At 42.1% G+C, this 23000-nt stretch overlaps 1 protein-coding gene across 1 annotated transcript in view; it reads left to right on the top strand.

Annotated features, from left to right (window-relative positions):
* The window catches only part of LOC129818032 (methyl-CpG-binding domain protein 2-like), a 163833-nt gene that overhangs the window by 64770 nt on the left and 76063 nt on the right, over positions 1-23000 (top strand). Inside the window, exon 3 of the mRNA XM_055873558.1 lies at positions 21785-21922. Within this exon, the coding sequence (XP_055729533.1) occupies positions 21785-21922 (138 nt within the window). The remainder of the gene's footprint in view (positions 1-21784; positions 21923-23000) is intronic.

Genomic DNA, 23000 nt, shown 5'->3' with positions numbered 1-23000 from the left:
AGAGGTGGTCTACTAGGTGTATATATAGAGGTGGTCTACTAGGTGTGTATATAGAGGTGGTCTACTAGGTGTCTACTAGGTGTATATATAGAGGTGGTCTACTAGGTGTCTACTAGGTGTGTATATAGAGGTGGTCTACTAGGTGTCTACTAGGTGTGTATATAGAGGTGGTCTACTAGGTGTGTACTAGGTGTATATATAGAGGTGGTCTACTAGGTGTGTATATAGAGTTGGTCTACTAGGTGTCTACTAGGTGTATATATAGAGGTGGTCTACTAGGTGTGTATATAGAGGTGGTCTACTAGGTGTCTACTAGGTGTATATATAGAGGTGGTCTACTAGGTGTATATATAGAGGTGGTCTACTAGGTGTGTATATATAGAGGTGGTCTACTAGGTGTATATATAGAGGTGGTCTACTAGGTGTATATATAGAGGTGGTCTACTAGGTGTGTATATAGAGGTGGTCTACTAGGTGTATATATAGAGGTGGTCTACTAGGTGTATATATAGAGGTGGTCTACTAGGTGTATATATAGAGGTGGTCTACTAGGTGTGTATATAGAGGTGGTCTACTAGGTGTCTACTAGGTGTGTATATAGAGGTGGTCTACTAGGTGTGTATATAGAGGTGGTCTACTAGGTGTCTACTAGGTGTATATATAGAGGTGGTCTACTAGGTGTGTATATAGAGGTGGTCTACTAGGTGTCTACTAGGTGTGTATATAGAGGTGGTCTACTAGGTGTGTATATAGAGGTGGTCTACTAGGTGTATATATAGAGGTGGTCTACTAGGTGTGTATATAGAGGTGGTCTACTAGGTGTATATATAGAGGTGGTCTACTAGGTGTATATATAGAGGTGGTCTACTAGGTGTATATATAGAGGTGGTCTACTAGGTGTATATATAGAGGTGGTCTACTAGGTGTGTATATAGAGGTGGTCTACTAGGTGTATATATAGAGGTGGTCTACTAGGTGTGTATATAGAGGTGGTCTACTAGGTGTATATATAGAGGTGGTCTACTAGGTGTGTATATAGAGGTGGTCTACTAGGTGTATATATAGAGGTGGTCTACTAGGTGTATATATAGAGGTGGTCTACTAGGTGTATATATAGAGGTGGTCTACTAGGTGTATATATAGAGGTGGTCTACTAGGTGTATATATAGAGGTGGTCTACTAGGTGTGTATATAGAGGTGGTCTACTAGGTGTATATATAGAGGTGGTCTACTAGGTGTATATATAGAGGTGGTCTACTAGGTGTGTATATAGAGGTGGTCTACTAGGTGTATATATATAGAGGTGGTCTACTAGGTGTGTATATAGAGGTGGTCTACTAGGTGTGTATATAGAGGTGGTCTACTAGGTGTATATATATAGAGGTGGTCTACTAGGTGTGTATATAGAGGTGGTCTACTAGGTGTGTATATAGAGGTGGTCTACTAGGTGTATATATAGAGGTGGTCTACTAGGTGTGTATATAGAGGTGGTCTACTAGGTGTATATATAGAGGTGGTCTACTAGGTGTATATATAGAGGTGGTCTACTAGGTGTGTATATAGAGGTGGTCTACTAGGTGTGTATATAGAGGTGGTCTACTAGGTGTGTATATAGAGGTGGTCTACTAGGTGTATATATAGAGGTGGTCTACTAGGTGTATATATAGAGGTGGTCTACTAGGTGTATATATAGAGGTGGTCTACTAGGTGTGTATATAGAGGTGGTCTACTAGGTGTATATATAGAGGTGGTCTACTAGGTGTATATATAGAGGTGGTCTACTAGGTGTGTATATAGAGGTGGTCTACTAGGTGTATATATAGAGGTGGTCTACTAGGTGTGTATATAGAGGTGGTCTACTAGGTGTATATATAGAGGTGGTCTACTAGGTGTGTATATATAGAGGTGGTCTACTAGGTGTGTATATAGAGGTGGTCTACTAGGTGTATATATAGAGGTGGTCTACTAGGTGTGTATATAGAGGTGGTCTACTAGGTGCTACTAGGTGTATATAGAGGTGGTCTACTAGGTGTATATATAGAGGTGGTCTACTAGGTGTATATATAGAGGTGGTCTACTAGGTGTATATATAGAGGTGGTCTACTAGGTGTATATATAGAGGTGGTCTACTAGGTGTATATATAGAGGTGGTCTACTAGGTGTATATATAGAGGTGGTCTACTAGGTGTGTATATAGAGGTGGTCTACTAGGTGTATATATAGAGGTGGTCTACTAGGTGTATATATAGAGGTGGTCTACTAGGTGTATATATAGAGGTGGTCTACTAGGTGTATATATAGAGGTGGTCTACTAGGTGTATATATAGAGGTGGTCTACTAGGTGTATATATAGAGGTGGTCTACTAGGTGTATATATAGAGGTGGTCTACTAGGTGTATATATAGAGGTGGTCTACTAGGTGTATATATAGAGGTGGTCTACTAGGTGTATATATAGAGGTGGTCTACTAGGTGTATATATAGAGGTGGTCTACTAGGTGTGTATATAGAGGTGGTCTACTAGGTGTATATATAGAGGTGGTCTACTAGGTGTATATATAGAGGTGGTCTACTAGGTGTATATATAGAGGTGGTCTACTAGGTGTATATATAGAGGTGGTCTACTAGGTGTATATATAGAGGTGGTCTACTAGGTGTGTATATAGAGGTGGTCTACTAGGTGTATATATAGAGGTGGTCTACTAGGTGTATATATAGAGGTGGTCTACTAGGTGTATATATAGAGGTGGTCTACTAGGTGTGATATATAGAGGTGGTCTACTAGGTGTATATATAGAGGTGGTCTACTAGGTGTGTATATAGAGGTGGTCTACTAGGTGTATATATAGAGGTGGTCTACTAGGTGTCTACTAGGTGTATATATAGAGGTGGTCTACTAGGTGTGATATATAGAGGTGGTCTACTAGGTGTGTATATAGAGGTGGTCTACTAGGTGTGATATATAGAGGTGGTCTACTAGGTGTGTATATAGAGGTGGTCTACTAGGTGTATATATAGAGGTGGTCTACTAGGTGTGTATATAGAGGTGGTCTACTAGGTGTATATATAGAGGTGGTCTACTAGGTGTGTATATAGAGGTGGTCTACTAGGTGTATATATAGAGGTGGTCTACTAGGTGTATATATAGAGGTGGTCTACTAGGTGTGTATATAGAGGTGGTCTACTAGGTGTATATATAGAGGTGGTCTACTAGGTGTGATATATAGAGGTGGTCTACTAGGTGTATATATAGAGGTGGTCTACTAGGTGTATATATAGAGGTGGTCTACTAGGTGTGTATATAGAGGTGGTCTACTAGGTGTATATATAGAGGTGGTCTACTAGGTGTATATATAGAGGTGGTCTACTAGGTGTATATATAGAGGTGGTCTACTAGGTGTGATATATAGAGGTGGTCTACTAGGTGTATATATAGAGGTGGTCTACTAGGTGTATATATAGAGGTGGTCTACTAGGTGTATATATAGAGGTGGTCTACTAGGTGTATATATAGAGGTGGTCTACTAGGTGTATATATAGAGGTGGTCTACTAGGTGTATATATAGAGGTGGTCTACTAGGTGTATATATAGAGGTGGTCTACTAGGTGTATATATAGAGGTGGTCTACTAGGTGTATATATAGAGGTGGTCTACTAGGTGTATATATAGAGGTGGTCTACTAGGTGTATATATAGAGGTGGTCTACTAGGTGTATATATAGAGGTGGTCTACTAGGTGTATATATAGAGGTGGTCTACTAGGTGTATATATAGAGGTGGTCTACTAGGTGTATATATAGAGGTGGTCTACTAGGTGTATATATAGAGGTGGTCTACTAGGTGTATATATAGAGGTGGTCTACTAGGTGTATATATAGAGGTGGTCTACTAGGTGTGTATATAGAGGTGGTCTACTAGGTGTATATATAGAGGTGGTCTACTAGGTGTATATATAGAGGTGGTCTACTAGGTGTATATATAGAGGTGGTCTACTAGGTGTATATATAGAGGTGGTCTACTAGGTGTGTATATAGAGGTGGTCTACTAGGTGTGTATATAGAGGTGGTCTACTAGGTGTGTATATAGAGGTGGTCTACTAGGTGTATATATAGAGGTGGTCTACTAGGTGTATATATAGAGGTGGTCTACTAGGTGTATATATAGAGGTGGTCTACTAGGTGTATATATAGAGGTGGTCTACTAGGTGTGTATATAGAGGTGGTCTACTAGGTGTATATATAGAGGTGGTCTACTAGGTGTATATATAGAGGTGGTCTACTAGGTGTATATATAGAGGTGGTCTACTAGGTGTATATATAGAGGTGGTCTACTAGGTGTGATATATAGAGGTGGTCTACTAGGTGTGTATATAGAGGTGGTCTACTAGGTGTGATATATAGAGGTGGTCTACTAGGTGTATATATAGAGGTGGTCTACTAGGTGTATATATAGAGGTGGTCTACTAGGTGTATATATAGAGGTGGTCTACTAGGTGTATATATAGAGGTGGTCTACTAGGTGTATATATAGAGGTGGTCTACTAGGTGTGTATATAGAGGTGGTCTACTAGGTGTATATATAGAGGTGGTCTACTAGGTGAAGAGGTGGCTACTAGGTGTATATATAGAGGTGGTCTACTAGGTGTATATATAGAGGTGGTCTACTAGGTGTGATATATAGAGGTGGTCTACTAGGTGTATATATAGAGGTGGTCTACTAGGTGTGTATATAGAGGTGGTCTACTAGGTGTATATATAGAGGTGGTCTACTAGGTGTATATATAGAGGTGGTCTACTAGGTGTATATATAGAGGTGGTCTACTAGGTGTATATATAGAGGTGGTCTACTAGGTGTATATATAGAGGTGGTCTACTAGGTGTATATATAGAGGTGGTCTACTAGGTGTATATATAGAGGTGGTCTACTAGGTGTGTATATAGAGGTGGTCTACTAGGTGTATATATAGAGGTGGTCTACTAGGTGTATATATAGAGGTGGTCTACTAGGTGTATATATAGAGGTGGTCTACTAGGTGTATATATAGAGGTGGTCTACTAGGTGTATATATAGAGGTGGTCTACTAGGTGTATATATAGAGGTGGTCTACTAGGTGTATATATAGAGGTGGTCTACTAGGTGTGATATATAGAGGTGGTCTACTAGGTGTATATATAGAGGTGGTCTACTAGGTGTATATATAGAGGTGGTCTACTAGGTGTATATATAGAGGTGGTCTACTAGGTGTATATATAGAGGTGGTCTACTAGGTGTATATATAGAGGTGGTCTACTAGGTGTATATATAGAGGTGGTCTACTAGGTGTATATATAGAGGTGGTCTACTAGGTGTATATATAGAGGTGGTCTACTAGGTGTATATATAGAGGTGGTCTACTAGGTGTGTATATAGAGGTGGTCTACTAGGTGTATATATAGAGGTGGTCTACTAGGTGTATATATAGAGGTGGTCTACTAGGTGTATATATAGAGGTGGTCTACTAGGTGTGTATATAGAGGTGGTCTACTAGGTGTATATATAGAGGTGGTCTACTAGGTGTATATATAGAGGTGGTCTACTAGGTGTATATATAGAGGTGGTCTACTAGGTGTATATATAGAGGTGGTCTACTAGGTGTATATATAGAGGTGGTCTACTAGGTGTATATATAGAGGTGGTCTACTAGGTGTGTATATAGAGGTGGTCTACTAGGTGTGTATATAGAGGTGGTCTACTAGGTGTCTACTAGGTGTATATATAGAGGTGGTCTACTAGGTGTGTATATAGAGGTGGTCTACTAGGTGTATATATAGAGGTGGTCTACTAGGTGTGTATATAGAGGTGGTCTACTAGGTGTATATATAGAGGTGGTCTACTAGGTGTATATATAGAGGTGGTCTACTAGGTGTGATATATAGAGGTGGTCTACTAGGTGTATATATAGAGGTGGTCTACTAGGTGTGTATATAGAGGTGGTCTACTAGGTGTGATATATAGAGGTGGTCTACTAGGTGTGATATATAGAGGTGGTCTACTAGGTGTATATATAGAGGTGGTCTACTAGGTGTATATATAGAGGTGGTCTACTAGGTGTATATATAGAGGTGGTCTACTAGGTGTGATATATAGAGGTGGTCTACTAGGTGTATATATAGAGGTGGTCTACTAGGTGTATATATAGAGGTGGTCTACTAGGTGTGTATATATAGAGGTGGTCTACTAGGTGTGATATATAGAGGTGGTCTACTAGGTGTATATATAGAGGTGGTCTACTAGGTGTATATATAGAGGTGGTCTACTAGGTGTGTATATAGAGGTGGTCTACTAGGTGTATATATAGAGGTGGTCTACTAGGTGTGATATATAGAGGTGGTCTACTAGGTGTATATATAGAGGTGGTCTACTAGGTGTGTATATAGAGGTGGTCTACTAGGTGTCTACTAGGTGTATATATAGAGGTGGTCTACTAGGTGTATATATAGAGGTGGTCTACTAGGTGTAAGGTGATATATAGAGGTGGTCTACTAGGTGTGTATATAGAGGTGGTCTACTAGGTGTATATATAGAGGTGGTCTACTAGGTGTATATATAGAGGTGGTCTACTAGGTGTATATATAGAGGTGGTCTACTAGGTGTGTATATAGAGGTGGTCTACTAGGTGTATATATAGAGGTGGTCTACTAGGTGTATATATAGAGGTGGTCTACTAGGTGTGTATATAGAGGTGGTCTACTAGGTGTGATATATAGAGGTGGTCTACTAGGTGTATATATAGAGGTGGTCTACTAGGTGTGATATATAGAGGTGGTCTACTAGGTGTATATATAGAGGTGGTCTACTAGGTGTATATATAGAGGTGGTCTACTAGGTGTATATATAGAGGTGGTCTACTAGGTGTATATATAGAGGTGGTCTACTAGGTGTATATATAGAGGTGGTCTACTAGGTGTGTATATAGAGGTGGTCTACTAGGTGTGATATATAGAGGTGGTCTACTAGGTGTGATATATAGAGGTGGTCTACTAGGTGTATATATAGAGGTGGTCTACTAGGTGTGTATATAGAGGTGGTCTACTAGGTGTATATATAGAGGTGGTCTACTAGGTGTGTATATAGAGGTGGTCTACTAGGTGTGATATATAGAGGTGGTCTACTAGGTGTATATATAGAGGTGGTCTACTAGGTGTATATATAGAGGTGGTCTACTAGGTGTCTACTAGGTGTATATATAGAGGTGGTCTACTAGGTGTGTATATAGAGGTGGTCTACTAGGTGTATATATAGAGGTGGTCTACTAGGTGTATATATAGAGGTGGTCTACTAGGTGTATATATAGAGGTGGTCTACTAGGTGTATATATAGAGGTGGTCTACTAGGTGTGTATATAGAGGTGGTCTACTAGGTGTCTACTAGGTGTATATATAGAGGTGGTCTACTAGGTGTATATATAGAGGTGGTCTACTAGGTGTGTATATAGAGGTGGTCTACTAGGTGTATATATAGAGGTGGTCTACTAGGTGTGTATATAGAGGTGGTCTACTAGGTGTGATATATAGAGGTGGTCTACTAGGTGTGATATATAGAGGTGGTCTACTAGGTGTATATATAGAGGTGGTCTACTAGGTGTGTATATAGAGGTGGTCTACTAGGTGTATATATAGAGGTGGTCTACTAGGTGTGTATATAGAGGTGGTCTACTAGGTGTATATATAGAGGTGGTCTACTAGGTGTATATATAGAGGTGGTCTACTAGGTGTATATATAGAGGTGGTCTACTAGGTGTGATATATAGAGGTGGTCTACTAGGTGTGTATATAGAGGTGGTCTACTAGGTGTGATATATAGAGGTGGTCTACTAGGTGTGTATATAGAGGTGGTCTACTAGGTGTGATATATAGAGGTGGTCTACTAGGTGTGTATATAGAGGTGGTCTACTAGGTGTATATATAGAGGTGGTCTACTAGGTGTGATATATAGAGGTGGTCTACTAGGTGTGTATATAGAGGTGGTCTACTAGGTGTATATATAGAGGTGGTCTACTAGGTGTATATATAGAGGTGGTCTACTAGGTGTGTATATAGAGGTGGTCTACTAGGTGTATATATAGAGGTGGTCTACTAGGTGTATATATAGAGGTGGTCTACTAGGTGTGATATATAGAGGTGGTCTACTAGGTGTGTATATATAGAGGTGGTCTACTAGGTGTGATATATAGAGGTGGTCTACTAGGTGTATATATAGAGGTGGTCTACTAGGTGTGTATATAGAGGTGGTCTACTAGGTGTCTACTAGGTGTATATATAGAGGTGGTCTACTAGGTGTGTATATAGAGGTGGTCTACTAGGTGTGTATATAGAGGTGGTCTACTAGGTGTATATATAGAGGTGGTCTACTAGGTGTGTATATAGAGGTGGTCTACTAGGTGTGTATATAGAGGTGGTCTACTAGGTGTGTATATAGAGGTGGTCTACTAGGTGTATATATAGAGGTGGTCTACTAGGTGTGTATATAGAGGTGGTCTACTAGGTGTGTATATAGAGGTGGTCTACTAGGTGTATATATAGAGGTGGTCTACTAGGTGTGTATATATAGAGGTGGTCTACTAGGTGTGTATATAGAGGTGGTCTACTAGGTGTATATATAGAGGTGGTCTACTAGGTGTATATATAGAGGTGGTCTACTAGGTGTATATATAGAGGTGGTCTACTAGGTGTGTATATATAGAGGTGGTCTACTAGGTGTGTATATAGAGGTGGTCTACTAGGTGTATATATAGAGGTGGTCTACTAGGTGTGTATATAGAGGTGGTCTACTAGGTGTCTACTAGGTGTATATAGAGAGGTGGTCTACTAGGTGTATATATAGAGGTGGTCTACTAGGTGTATATATAGAGGTGGTCTACTAGGTGTATATATAGAGGTGGTCTACTAGGTGTATATATAGAGGTGGTCTACTAGGTGTATATATAGAGGTGGTCTACTAGGTGTATATATAGAGGTGGTCTACTAGGTGTGTATATAGAGGTGGTCTACTAGGTGTGTATATATAGAGGTGGTCTACTAGGTGTATATATAGAGGTGGTCTACTAGGTGTATATATAGAGGTGGTCTACTAGGTGTATATATAGAGGTGGTCTACTAGGTGTATATATAGAGGTGGTCTACTAGGTGTATATATAGAGGTGGTCTACTAGGTGTATATATAGAGGTGGTCTACTAGGTGTATATATAGAGGTGGTCTACTAGGTGTATATATAGAGGTGGTCTACTAGGTGTATATATAGAGGTGGTCTACTAGGTGTGATATATAGAGGTGGTCTACTAGGTGTGTATATAGAGGTGGTCTACTAGGTGTATATATAGAGGTGGTCTACTAGGTGTATATATAGAGGTGGTCTACTAGGTGTATATATAGAGGTGGTCTACTAGGTGTATATATAGAGGTGGTCTACTAGGTGTATATATAGAGGTGGTCTACTAGGTGTGTATATAGAGGTGGTCTACTAGGTGTATATATAGAGGTGGTCTACTAGGTGTATATATATAGAGGTGGTCTACTAGGTGTATATATAGAGGTGGTCTACTAGGTGTTGTATATATAGAGGTGGTCTACTAGGTGTATATATAGAGGTGGTCTACTAGGTGTGTATATAGAGGTGGTCTACTAGGTGTATATATAGAGGTGGTCTACTAGGTGTCTACTAGGTGTATATATAGAGGTGGTCTACTAGGTGTGTATATATAGAGGTGGTCTACTAGGTGTTGTATATAGAGGTGGTCTACTAGGTGTGTATATATAGAGGTGGTCTACTAGGTGTGTATATAGAGGTGGTCTACTAGGTGTATATATAGAGGTGGTCTACTAGGTGTTGTATATAGAGGTGGTCTACTAGGTGTATATATAGAGGTGGTCTACTAGGTGTGTATATAGAGGTGGTCTACTAGGTGTATATAGAGGTGGTCTACTAGGTGTATATATAGAGGTGGTCTACTAGGTGTGTATATAGAGGTGGTCTACTAGGTGTATATATAGAGGTGGTCTACTAGGTGTGTATATAGAGGTGGTCTACTAGGTGTGTATATAGAGGTGGTCTACTAGGTGTATATATAGAGGTGGTCTACTAGGTGTGTATATAGAGGTGGTCTACTAGGTGTATATATAGAGGTGGTCTACTAGGTGTATATATATAGAGGTGGTCTACTAGGTGTGTATATAGAGGTGGTTTACTAGGTGTGTATATAGATGTGGTCTACTAGGTGTATATATAGAGGTGGTCTACTAGGTGTGTATATAGAGGTGGTCTACTAGGTGTGTATATAGAGGTGGTCTACTAGGTGTATATATAGAGGTGGTCTACTAGGTGTATATATAGAGGTGGTCTACTAGGTGTATATATAGAGGTGGTCTACTAGGTGTATATATAGAGGTGGTCTACTAGGTGTATATATAGAGGTGGTCTACTAGGTGTATATATAGAGGTGGTCTACTAGGTGTATATATAGAGGTGGTCTACTAGGTGTATATATAGAGGTGGTCTACTAGGTGTATATATAGAGGTGGTCTACTAGGTGTATATATAGAGGTGGTCTACTAGGTGTATATATAGAGGTGGTCTACTAGGTGTATATATAGAGGTGGTCTACTAGGTGTATATATAGAGGTGGTCTACTAGGTGTATATATAGAGGTGGTCTACTAGGTGTATATATAGAGGTGGTCTACTAGGTGTGTATATAGAGGTGGTCTACTAGGTGTGTATATAGAGGTGGTCTACTAGGTGTATATATAGAGGTGGTCTACTAGGTGTATATATAGAGGTGGTCTACTAGGTGTATATATAGAGGTGGTCTACTAGGTGTATATATAGAGGTGGTCTACTAGGTGTATATATAGAGGTGGTCTACTAGGTGTATATATAGAGGTGGTCTACTAGGTGTATATATAGAGGTGGTCTACTAGGTGTATATATAGAGGTGGTCTACTAGGTGTATATATAGAGGTGGTCTACTAGGTGTGTATATATAGAGGTGGTCTACTAGGTGTGTATATAGAGGTGGTCTACTAGGTGTATATATAGAGGTGGTCTACTAGGTGTATATATAGAGGTGGTCTACTAGGTGTATATATAGAGGTGGTCTACTAGGTGTGTATATAGAGGTGGTCTACTAGGTGTGTATATAGAGGTGGTCTACTAGGTGTGTATATAGAGGTGGTCTACTAGGTGTATATATAGAGGTGGTCTACTAGGTGTATATATAGAGGTGGTCTACTAGGTGTATATATATAGAGGTGGTCTACTAGGTGTATATATAGAGGTGGTCTACTAGGTGTTGTATATATAGAGGTGGTCTACTAGGTGTATATATAGAGGTGGTCTACTAGGTGTGTATATAGAGGTGGTCTACTAGGTGTATATATAGAGGTGGTCTACTAGGTGTCTACTAGGTGTATATATAGAGGTGGTCTACTAGGTGTGTATATATAGAGGTGGTCTACTAGGTGTTGTATATAGAGGTGGTCTACTAGGTGTGTATATATAGAGGTGGTCTACTAGGTGTGTATATAGAGGTGGTCTACTAGGTGTATATATAGAGGTGGTCTACTAGGTGTTGTATATAGAGGTGGTCTACTAGGTGTATATATAGAGGTGGTCTACTAGGTGTATATATAGAGGTGGTCTACTAGGTGTTGTATATATAGAGGTGGTCTACTAGGTGTATGTATAGAGGTGGTCTACTAGGTGTATATATAGAGGTGGTCTACTAGGTGTGTATATAGAGGTGGTCTACTAGGTGTGTATATATAGAGGTGGTCTACTAGGTGTGTATATATAGAGGTGGTCTACTAGGTGTATATATATAGAGGTGGTCTACTAGGTGTATATATAGAGGTGGTCTACTAGGTGTATATATAGAGGTGGTCTACTAGGTGTATATAGAGGTGGTCTACTAGGTGTATATAGAGGTGGTCTACTAGGTGTGTATATATAGAGGTGGTCTACTAGGTGTATATATAGAGGTGGTCTACTAGGTGTATATATAGAGGTGGTCTACTAGGTGTATATATAGAGGTGGTCTACTAGGTGGTCTACTAGGTGTATATATAGAGGTGGTCTACTAGGTGTATATATAGAGGTGGTCTACTAGGTGTATATATAGAGGTGGTCTACTAGGTGTGTATATAGAGGTGGTCTACTAGGTGTATATATAGAGGTGGTCTACTAGGTGTATATATAGAGGTGGTCTACTAGGTGTGTATATAGAGGTGGTCTACTAGGTGTATATATAGAGGTGGTCTACTAGGTGTATATATAGAGGTGGTCTACTAGGTGTATATATAGAGGTGGTCTACTAGGTGTGTATATAGAGGTGGTCTACTAGGTGTATATATAGAGGTGGTCTACTAGGTGTATATATAGAGGTGGTCTACTAGGTGTATATATAGAGGTGGTCTACTAGGTGTATATATAGAGGTGGTCTACTAGGTGTATATATAGAGGTGGTCTACTAGGTGTATATATAGAGGTGGTCTACTAGGTGTGTATATAGAGGTGGTCTACTAGGTGTGTATATAGAGGTGGTCTACTAGGTGTCTACTAGGTGTATATATAGAGGTGGTCTACTAGGTGTGTATATATAGAGGTGGTCTACTAGGTGTATATGTAGAGGTGGTCTACTAGGTGTGTATATAGAGGTGGTCTACTAGGTGTGTATATAGAGGTGGTCTACTAGGTGTATATATAGAGGTGGTCTACTAGGTGTGTATATATAGAGGTGGTCTACTAGGTGTATATATAGAGGTGGTCTACTAGGTGTGTATATAGAGGTGGTCTACTAGGTGTGTATATATAGAGGTGGTCTACTAGGTGTGTATATATAGAGGTGGTCTACTAGGTGTATATATAGAGGTGGTCTACTAGGTGTATATATAGAGGTGGTCTACTAGGTGTATATATATAGAGGTGGTCTACTAGGTGTGTATATATAGAGGTGGTCTACTAGGTGTATATATAGAGGTGGTCTACTAGGTGTGTATATAGAGGTGGTCTACTAGGTGTGTATATATAGAGGTGGTCTACTAGGTGTGTATATATAGAGGTGGTCTACTAGGTGTATATATAGAGGTGGTCTACTAGGTGTATATATAGAGGTGGTCTACTAGGTGTGTATATAGAGGTGGTCTACTAGGTGTATATATACAGGTGGTCTACTAGGTGTGTATATATAAAGGTGGTCTACTAGGTGTATATATAGAGGTGGTCTACTAGGTGTGTATATAGAGGTGGTCTACTAGGTGTCTACTAGGTGTATATATAGAGGTGGTCTACTAGGTGTATATATAGAGGTGGTCTACTAGGTGTCTACTAGGTGTATATATAGAGGTGGTCTACTAGGTGTGTATATAGAGGTGGTCTACTAGGTGTATATATAGAGGTGGTCTACTAGGTGTATATATAGAGGTGGTCTACTAGGTGTATATATAGAGGTGGTCTACTAGGTGTGTATATATAGAGGTGGTCTACTAGGTGTATATATATAGAGGTGGTCTACTAGGTGTATATATAGAGGTGGTCTACTAGGTGTGTATATAGAGGTGGTCTACTAGGTGTCTACTAGGTGTATATATAGAGGTGGTCTACTAGGTGTATATATAGAGGTGGTCTACTAGGTGTGTATATAGAGGTGGTCTACTAGGTGTATATATAGAGGTGGTCTACTAGGTGTATATATAGAGGTGGTCTACTAGGTGTATATATAGAGGTGGTCTACTAGGTGTATATATAGAGGTGGTCTACTAGGTGTATATATAGAGGTGGTATACTAGGTGTGTATATAGAGGTGGTCTACTAGGTGTGTATATATAGAGGTGGTCTACTAGGTGTGTGTATATATAGAGGTGGTCTACTAGGTGTATATATAGAGGTGGTATACTAGGTGTGTGTGTGTATATAGAGGTGGTCTACTAGGTGTATATATAGAGGTGGTCTACTAGGTGTGTATATAGAGGTGGTCTACTAGGTGTGTATATATAGAGGTGGTCTACTAGGTGTATATATAGAGGTGGTCTACTAGGTGTATATATAGAGGTGGTCTACTAGGTGTCTACTAGGTGTATATATAGAGGTGGTCTACTAGGTGTGTATATAGAGGTGGTCTACTAGGTGTATATATAGAGGTGGTCTACTAGGTGTATATATAGAGGTGGTCTACTAGGTGTATATATAGAGGTGGTCTACTAGGTGTATATATAGAGGTGGTCTACTAGGTGTGTATATAGAGGTGGTCTACTAGGTGTCTACTAGGTGTATATATAGAGGTGGTCTACTAGGTGTATATATAGAGGTGGTCTACTAGGTGTGTATATAGAGGTGGTCTACTAGGTGTATATATAGAGGTGGTATACTAGGTGTGTATATAGAGGTGGTCTACTAGGTGTGTATATATAGAGGTGGTCTACTAGGTGTGTGTATATATAGAGGTGGTCTACTAGGTGTATATATAGAGGTGGTATACTAGGTGTGTGTGTGTATATAGAGGTGGTCTACTAGGTGTATATATAGAGGTGGTCTACTAGGTGTGTATATAGAGGTGGTCTACTAGGTGTATATATAGAGGTGGTCTACTAGGTGTATATATAGAGGTGGTCTACTAGGTGTATATGTAGAGGTGGTCTACTAGGTGTGTGTGTATATATAGAGGTGGTCTACTAGGTGTGTATATAGAGGTGGTCTACCAGGTGTTGTATATATAGAGGTGGTTTACTAGGTGTGTATATAGAGGTGGTCTACTAGGTGTTGTATATATAGAGGTGGTCTACTAGGTGTGTATATAGAGGTGGTCTACCAGGTGTATATATAGAGGTGGTCTACTAGGTGTGTATATATAGAGGTGGTCTACTAGGTGTGTATATAGAGGTGGTCTACTAGGTGTATATATAGAGGTGGTCTACTAGGTGTATATATAGAGGTGGTCTACTAGGTGTGTATATAGAGGTGGTCTACTAGGTGTATATATAGAGGTGGTCTACTAGGTGTATATATAGAGGTGGTCTATTAGGTGTGTATATATAGAGGTGGTCTACTAGGTGTGTGTATATATAGAGGTGGTCTACTAGGTGTGTGTGTATATATAGAGGTGGTCTACTAGGTGTATATATAGAGGTGGTCTACTAGGTGTGTATATAGAGGTGGTCTACTAGGTGTCTACTAGGTGTATATATAGAGGTGGTCTACTAGGTGTGTATATAGAGGTGGTCTACTAGGTGTGTATATAGAGGTGGTCTACTAGGTGTATATATAGAGGTGGTCTACTAGGTGTGTGTATATAGAGGTGGTCTACTAGGTGTGTATATAGAGGTGGTCTACTAGGTGTGTATATAGAGGTGGTCTACTAGGTGTGTATATAGAGGTGGTCTACTAGGTGTGTATATAGAGGTGGTCTACTAGGTGTGTATATAGAGGTGGTCTACCAGGTGTATATATAGAGGTGGTCTACTAGGTGTGTATATATAGAGGTGGTCTACTAGGTGTGTATATAGAGGTGGTCTACTAGGTGTATATATAGAGGTGGTCTACTAGGTGTATATATAGAGGTGGTCTACTAGGTGTGTATATAGAGGTGGTCTACTAGGTGTGTATATAGAGGTGGTCGACTAGGTGTATATATAGAGGTGGTCTACTAGGTGTGTATATAGAGGTGGTCTACTAGGTGTGTGTGTATATATAGAGGTGGTCTACTAGGTGTGTATATAGAGATGGTCTACTAGGTGTGTATATAGAGGTGGTCTACTAGGTGTATATATAGAGGTGGTCTACTAGGTGTATATATAGAGGTGGTCTACTAGGTGTTGTATATAGAGGTGGTCTACTAGGTGTGTATATATAGAGGTGGTCTACTAGGTGTGTATATATAGAGGTGGTCTACTAGGTGTGTATATAGAGGTGGTCTACTAGGTGTATATATAGAGGTGGTCTACTAGGTGTGTATATAGAGGTGGTCTACTAGGTGTATATATAGAGGTGGTCTACTAGGTGTGTATATAGAGGTGGTCTACTAGGTGTATATATAGAGGTGGTCTACTAGGTGTGTATATAGAGGTGGTCTACTAGGTGTATATATAGAGGTGGTCTACTAGGTGTATATATAGAGGTGGTCTACTAGGTGTATATATAGAGGTGGTCTACTAGGTGTGTATATAGAGGTGGTCTACTAGGTGTATATATAGAGGTGGTCTACTAGGTGTTGTATATATAGAGGTGGTCTACTAGGTGTATATATAGAGGTGGTCTCCTAGGTGTATATATAGAGGTGGTCTACTAGGTGTCTACTAGGTGTATATATAGAGGTGGTCTACTAGGTGTGTATATAGAGGTGGTCTACTAGGTGTATATATAGAGGTGGTCTACTAGGTGTGTATATAGAGGTGGTCTACTAGGTGTATATATAGAGGTGGTCTACTAGGTGTGTATATAGAGGTGGTCTACTAGGTGTGTATATAGAGGTGGTCTACTAGGTGTATATATAGAGGTGGTCTACTAGGTGTATATATAGAGGTGGTCTACTAGGTGTATATATAGAGGTGGTCTACTAGGTGTATATATAGAGGTGGTCTACTAGGTGTTGTATATAGAGGTGGTCTACTAGGTGTATATATAGAGGTGGTCTACTAGGTGTTGTATATAGAGGTGGTCTACTAGGTGTATATATAGAGGTGGTCTACTAGGTGTGTATATATAGAGGTGGTCTACTAGGTGTATATATAGAGGTGGTCTACTAGGTGTATATATAGAGGTGGTCTACTAGGTGTTGTATATAGAGGTGGTCTACTAGGTGTATATATAGAGGTGGTCTACTAGGTGTGTATATAGAGGTGGTCTACTAGGTGTGTATATAGAGGTGGTCTACTAGGTGTGTATATAGAGGTGGTCTACTAGGTGTGTATATAGAGGTGGTCTACTAGGTGTGTATATAGAGGTGGTCTACTAGGTGTGTATATAGAGGTGGTCTACTAGGTGTATATATAGAGGTGGTCTACTAGGTGTTGTATATAGAGGTGGTCTACTAGGTGTATATATAGAGGTGGTCTACTAGGTGTGTATATATAGAGGTGGTCTACTAGGTGTGTATATAGAGGTGGTCTACTAGGTGTTGTATATAGAGGTGGTCTACTAGGTGTATATATAGAGGTGGTCTACTAGGTGTATATATAGAGGTGGTCTACTAGGTGTTGTATATAGAGGTGGTCTACTAGGTGTATATATAGAGGTGGTCTACTAGGTGTGTATATATAGAGGTGGTCTACTAGGTGTGTATATAGAGGTGGTCTACTAGGTGTGTATATAGAGGTGGTCTACTAGGTGTATATATAGAGGTGGTCTACTAGGTGTGTATATAGAGGTGGTCTACTAGGTGTTGTATATATAGAGGTGGTCTACTAGGTGTATATATAGAGGTGGTCTACTAGGTGTCTACTAGGTGTGTATATATAGAGGTGGTCTACTAGGTGTGTATATAGAGGTGGTCTACTAGGTGTCTACTAGGTGTATATATAGAGGTGGTCTACTAGGTGTGTATATAGAGGTGGTCTACTAGGTGTCTACTAGGTGTATATATAGAGGTGGTCTACTAGGTGTGTATATAGAGGTGGTCTACTAGGTGTGTATATAGAGGTGGTCTACTAGGTGTATATATAGAGGTGGTCTACTAGGTGTGTATATATAGAGGTGGTCTACTAGGTGTGTATATATAGAGGTGGTCTACTAGGTGTATATATAGAGGTGGTCTACTAGGTGTGTATATATAGAGGTGGTCTACTAGGTGTATATATAGAGGTGGTCTACTAGGTGTGTATATAGAGGTGGTCTACTAGGTGTATATATAGAGGTGGTCTACTAGGTGTATATATATAGAGGTGGTCTACTAGGTGTATATATAGAGGTGGTCTACTAGGTGTATATATAGAGGTGGTCTACTAGGTGTATATATAGAGGTGGTCTACTAGGTGTGTATATAGAGGTGGTCTACTAGGTGTGTATATAGAGGTGGTCTACTAGGTGTGTATATAGAGGTGGTCTACTAGGTGTATATATAGAGGTGGTCTACTAGGTGTATATATAGAGGTGGTCTACTAGGTGTTGTATATATAGAGGTGGTCTACTAGGTCTATGATCTTCCTCTCCAGTCCACGATGCTCTTCTCCCGTTCCACGGTGCTCCTCTCCCAGTCCACGGTGCTCCTCTCCCAGTCCACGGTGCTCCTCTCCCAGTCCACGATGCTCTTCTCCCGTTCCACGGTGCTCCTCTCCCAGTCCACGGTGCTCCTCTCCCAGTCCACGGTGCTCCTCTCCCAGTCCACGGTGCTCCTCTCCCAGTCCACGATGTTCCTCTCCCAGTCCACGATGCTCTTCTCCAGTCCACGATGTCCTTCTCCAGTCCACGATGCTCCTCTCCCAGTACACAATGCTCCTCTCCCAGTCCACGATGCTCTTCTCCAGTCCACGATGCTCTTCTCCCAGTCTGCGATGCTCTTCTCCCAGTCTACGATGCTCTTCTCCAGTCCACGATGCTCTTCTCCAGTCCACGATGCTCCTCTCCAGTCCACGATGCTCTTCTCCAGTCCACAATGCTCCTCTCCAGTCCACGATGCTCTTCTCCAGTCCACGATGCTCTTCTCCAGTCCACGATGCTCTTCTCCAGTCCACAATGCTCTTCTCCCAGTCCACGATGCTCTTCTCCAGTCCACAATGCCCCTCTCCAGTCCACGATGCTCTTCTCCAGTCCACAATGCTCTTCTCCAGTCCACTATGCTCTTCTCCCAGTCCACGATGCTCCTCTCCAGTCCACGATGCTCTTCTCCAGTCCACGATGCTCTTCTCCAGTCCATGATGCTCTTCTCCCAGTCCACGATGCTCCTCTCCCAGTCCACGATGCTCCTCTCCAGTCCACGATGCTCCTCTCCAGGCCCTGTGTGCTAATGAATAAACAGATCCTGGTCTCCAGTTGGGCCTGTGTGTGTCAGTGTGCCCTGAGCCGGTGTTGATTGGCTGACAGGCGTTGGCTTCAGCTCGGCCTCACTCTGCTCTGCTCTGCTCTCTACGTGTCATCGCTAGGGAGGAGTCCCCTCCCTCCCCCTCCCCTGATGTGTCTGCCAAACCACAGATCTGAGTTAACCTTTCAACTGCCGCTCCTCAGACCGCTACACACACACACACACACACACACACACACACACACACACACACACACACACACACACACACACACACACACACACACACACACACACACACACACACACACACACAGCCATGTGAGTGAGCGCCTCAATAAGCAGCCTCACTCAACCAACCGTCTACTTTGAATGTTGTCTGTCTGTCTGCCTCACTAGTTGTCTGTCTGTCTGCCTCACTAGTTGTCTGTCTGTCTGCCTCTAGTTGTCTGTCTGTCTGCCTCAATAGTTGTCTGTCTGTCTGCCTCACTAGTTGTCTGTCTGTCTGCCTCACTAGTTGTCTGTCTGCCTCACTAGTTGTCTGTCTGTCTGCCTCACTAGTTGTCTGTCTGTCTGCCTCAATAGTTGTCTGTCTGTCTGCCTCAATAGTTGTCTGTCTGTCTGCCTCACTAGTTGTCTGTCTGTCTGCCTCACTAGTTGTCTGTCTGCCTCACTAGTTGTCTGTCTGTCTGCCTCACTAGTTGTCTGTCTGTCTGCCTCAGTAGTTGTCTGTCTGTCTGCCTCAGTAGTTGTCTGTATGTCTGCCTCACTAGTTGCCTGTCTGTCTGTCTGCCTCACTAGTTGGCTGTCTGTCTGTCTGCCTCACTAGTTGGCTGTCTGTCTGTCTGCCTCACTAGTTGGCTGTCTGTCTGCCTCACTAGTTGTCTGTCTGTCTGCCTCACTAGTTGTCTGTCTGTCTGCCTCACTAGTTGTCTGTCTGTCTGCCTCACTAGTTGTCTGTATGTCTGCCTCACTAGTTGTCTGTATGTCTGCCTCACTAGTTGTCTGTCTGTGTGCCTCACTAGTTGTCTGTGTGCCTCACTAGTTGTCTGTCTGCCTCAGTAGTTGTCTGTCTGCCTCACTAGTTGTCTGTCTGTCTGCCTCAGTAGTTGTCTGTCTGCCTCACTAGTTGGCTGTCTGTCTGACCTCCAGCAGGCCACAAATGTGCATGTATCTGCTCAAACGGTCAGAAACAGACTCCATGAGGGTGGTATGAGGGTCCGACGTCCACAGGTGGGGGTTGTGCTTACAGCCCAACACCGTGCAGGACGTTTGGCATTTGCCAGAGAACACCAATATTGGCAAATTCGCCACTGGCGCCCTGTGCTCTTCACAGATGAAAGCAGGTTCACACTGAGCACATGAGCACATGTGACAGACGTGACAGAGTCTGGAGACGCCGTGGAGAACGTTCTGCTGCCTGCAACATCCTCCAGCATGACCGGTTTGGTGGTGTGTCAGTCATGGTGTGGGTTGGCATTTCTTTGTGGGGCCGCACAGCCCTCCATGTGCTCGCCAGAGGTAGCCTGACTGCCATTAGGTACCGAGATGAGATCCTCAGAGCCCTTGTGAGACCATATGCTGACACATGCACATTTGTGGCCTGCTGGAGGTCATTTTGCAGGGCGCCGGCAGTGCACCTCCTTGCACTAAGGCGGAGGTAGCGGTCCTGCTGCTAGGTTGTTGCCCTCCTACGGCCTCCTCCACGTCTCCTGATGTACTGGCCTGTCTCCTGGTAGCGCCTCCATGCTCTGGACACTACGCTGACAGACACAGCAAACCTTCTTGCCACAGCTCGCGTTGATGTGCCATCCTGGATGAACTGCACTACCTGAGCCACTTGTGTAGGTTGTAGACTCCGTCTCATGCTACCACTAGAGTGAGAGCACCGCCAGCATTCCAAAGTGACCAAAATATCTGCCAGGAAGCATAGGAACTGAGAAGTGGTCTGTGGTCACCACCTGCAGAATCACTCCTTTATTGGGGGTGTCTTGCTAATTGCCTATAATTTCCACCTTTTGTCTATTCCATTTGCACAACAGCATGTGAAATTTATTGTCAATCAGTGTTGCTTCCTAAGTGGACAGTTTGATTTCACAGAAGTGTGATTGACTTGGAGTTACATTGTGTTGTTTAAGTGTTCCCTTTATTTTTTTGAGCAGTGTATATGCATAGTCACTTTCACCATATCTACATGTACAAACTACCTCAATCAGCCTGACTAACCGGTGCCTGTATGTAGCCTCGCTACTGTATATAGCCTCGCCACTGTATATAGCCTGTCTTTTTACTGTTTTTTTATTTCTTTACTTACATATTGTTCACCTAATACATTTTTCTGCACTATTGGTTAGAGCCTGTAAGTCAGCATTTCACTGTAAGGTCTACCTACACCTGTTGTACACGTGACAAATAAACTCTGATTTGATTCCCTTCGCGGTTTTATGACGGGACTGCTTCCTGATGGCTCATGGAAGTACCAACACACAAAGAGTGGACTTTGCTTAACCTACTAACACTCTCTCTCTCTCTCTGTCTCTCTCTCTCTCTCTCTCTCTCTCTCTCTCTCTCTCTCTCTCTGTCTCTCTCTCTCTCTCTCTCTCTCTCTCTCTCTCTCTCTCTCTCTCTCTGTCTCTCTCTCTCTCTCTCTCTGTCTCTCTCTCTCTGTCTCTGTCTCTGTCTCTGTCTCTCTTGTCGTTTATTGATAATACATATTTGTGATATCGCTTTTCTAAAAGCCCTTTGATCATCCCTCTCTCCTGTCGTTTAATTGAGCTTGTCACTCTCCCCCTCTCCTTTTCAGGGTAAACCAGACCTGAACACAGCACTTCCTATCAGACAGACAGCCTCCATCTTTAAACAGCCTGTCACCAAAGTTGTGAACCACCCCAACAACAAGGTGAAGACAGACCTGCAGAGAGCCACAGAGCAGCCCAGACAGGTGAGAGACACACACACACACACACACACACACACACACACACACACACACACACACACACACACACACACACACACACACACACACACACACACACACACACACACACACACACACACACACGCTGAGTAACTCAATCTCTGTAGTGACTGGTACTTTATTACCCAGAGGTCAGAGGGGTTGATCATGAGATGCAGCCTGCATCCAAAAAGGTGAAAGGTCACTGGCTGTCATTGGCGAGAGTAGCTGCTAACTGCGTCAATTCATTGAGAAATTTTCACAGTAATCTAATCTCATTTTAAATAAAACGGTAAATTGCTGACTTGGAAAAGAGTTACAAATGAAGACTCTAGTTGTGAGTTTTTGAACTGGTCTGCAGCCAGCCATGCTGCTTCAGTCTCCTGACACCAGCGTCACAGCCTCTCATTGTCTAGTGGATACTACGTAGGCTAGCCACAACGTCACACTAGTTACACAGTAGAGCAAAGCCCGCTAAACCTATTATGTAAATAACTGTAACTGAACCAGGGTGTCATGTCTGGCGACGACCACTAGAGGCTGCTAAAGGACCACAGATGTAGAGCTGTAGCTGCTCACTGTGTTACAGCAGCACCATGCTGAGACTGGGACTGTAGGAGCCGTTATAGAGCCCGCCATAGCCGTTATAAAGCCAGCCATAGCCGTTATAGAACCACCCATAGCCGTTATAGAACCACCCATAGCCGTTATAAAGCCACCCATAGCCGTTATAAAGCCCCCCATAGCCGTTATAGAACCAGTCATAGCCGTTATAGAGAAATAGATCTATGTGAGTCAACAAGGCTGCATGACATCTGAGGGCCATTTTCTCCACCTGCAGTGAATAGCAGAGGAGCCAGTCTACCCTGAGTAGCAGACAAGACAGACCACTAGGCCCAGTCTACCCTGAGTAGCAGACATGACAGACCACTAGGCCCAGTCTACCCTGAGTAGTTTAAATGACAGACCACTAGGCCCAGTCTACCCTGAGTAGCAGACATGACAGACCACTAGGCCCAGTCTACCCTGAGTAGCAGACATGACAGACCACTAGGCCCAG

This window comes from Salvelinus fontinalis, chromosome 21, assembly GCF_029448725.1.
Source record: "Salvelinus fontinalis isolate EN_2023a chromosome 21, ASM2944872v1, whole genome shotgun sequence".
Lineage (NCBI taxonomy): Eukaryota > Metazoa > Chordata > Actinopteri > Salmoniformes > Salmonidae > Salvelinus > Salvelinus fontinalis.
The sequence above is the reverse complement of the archived record's forward strand: the minus strand, read 5'-3'. Positions and strand labels throughout refer to the sequence as shown.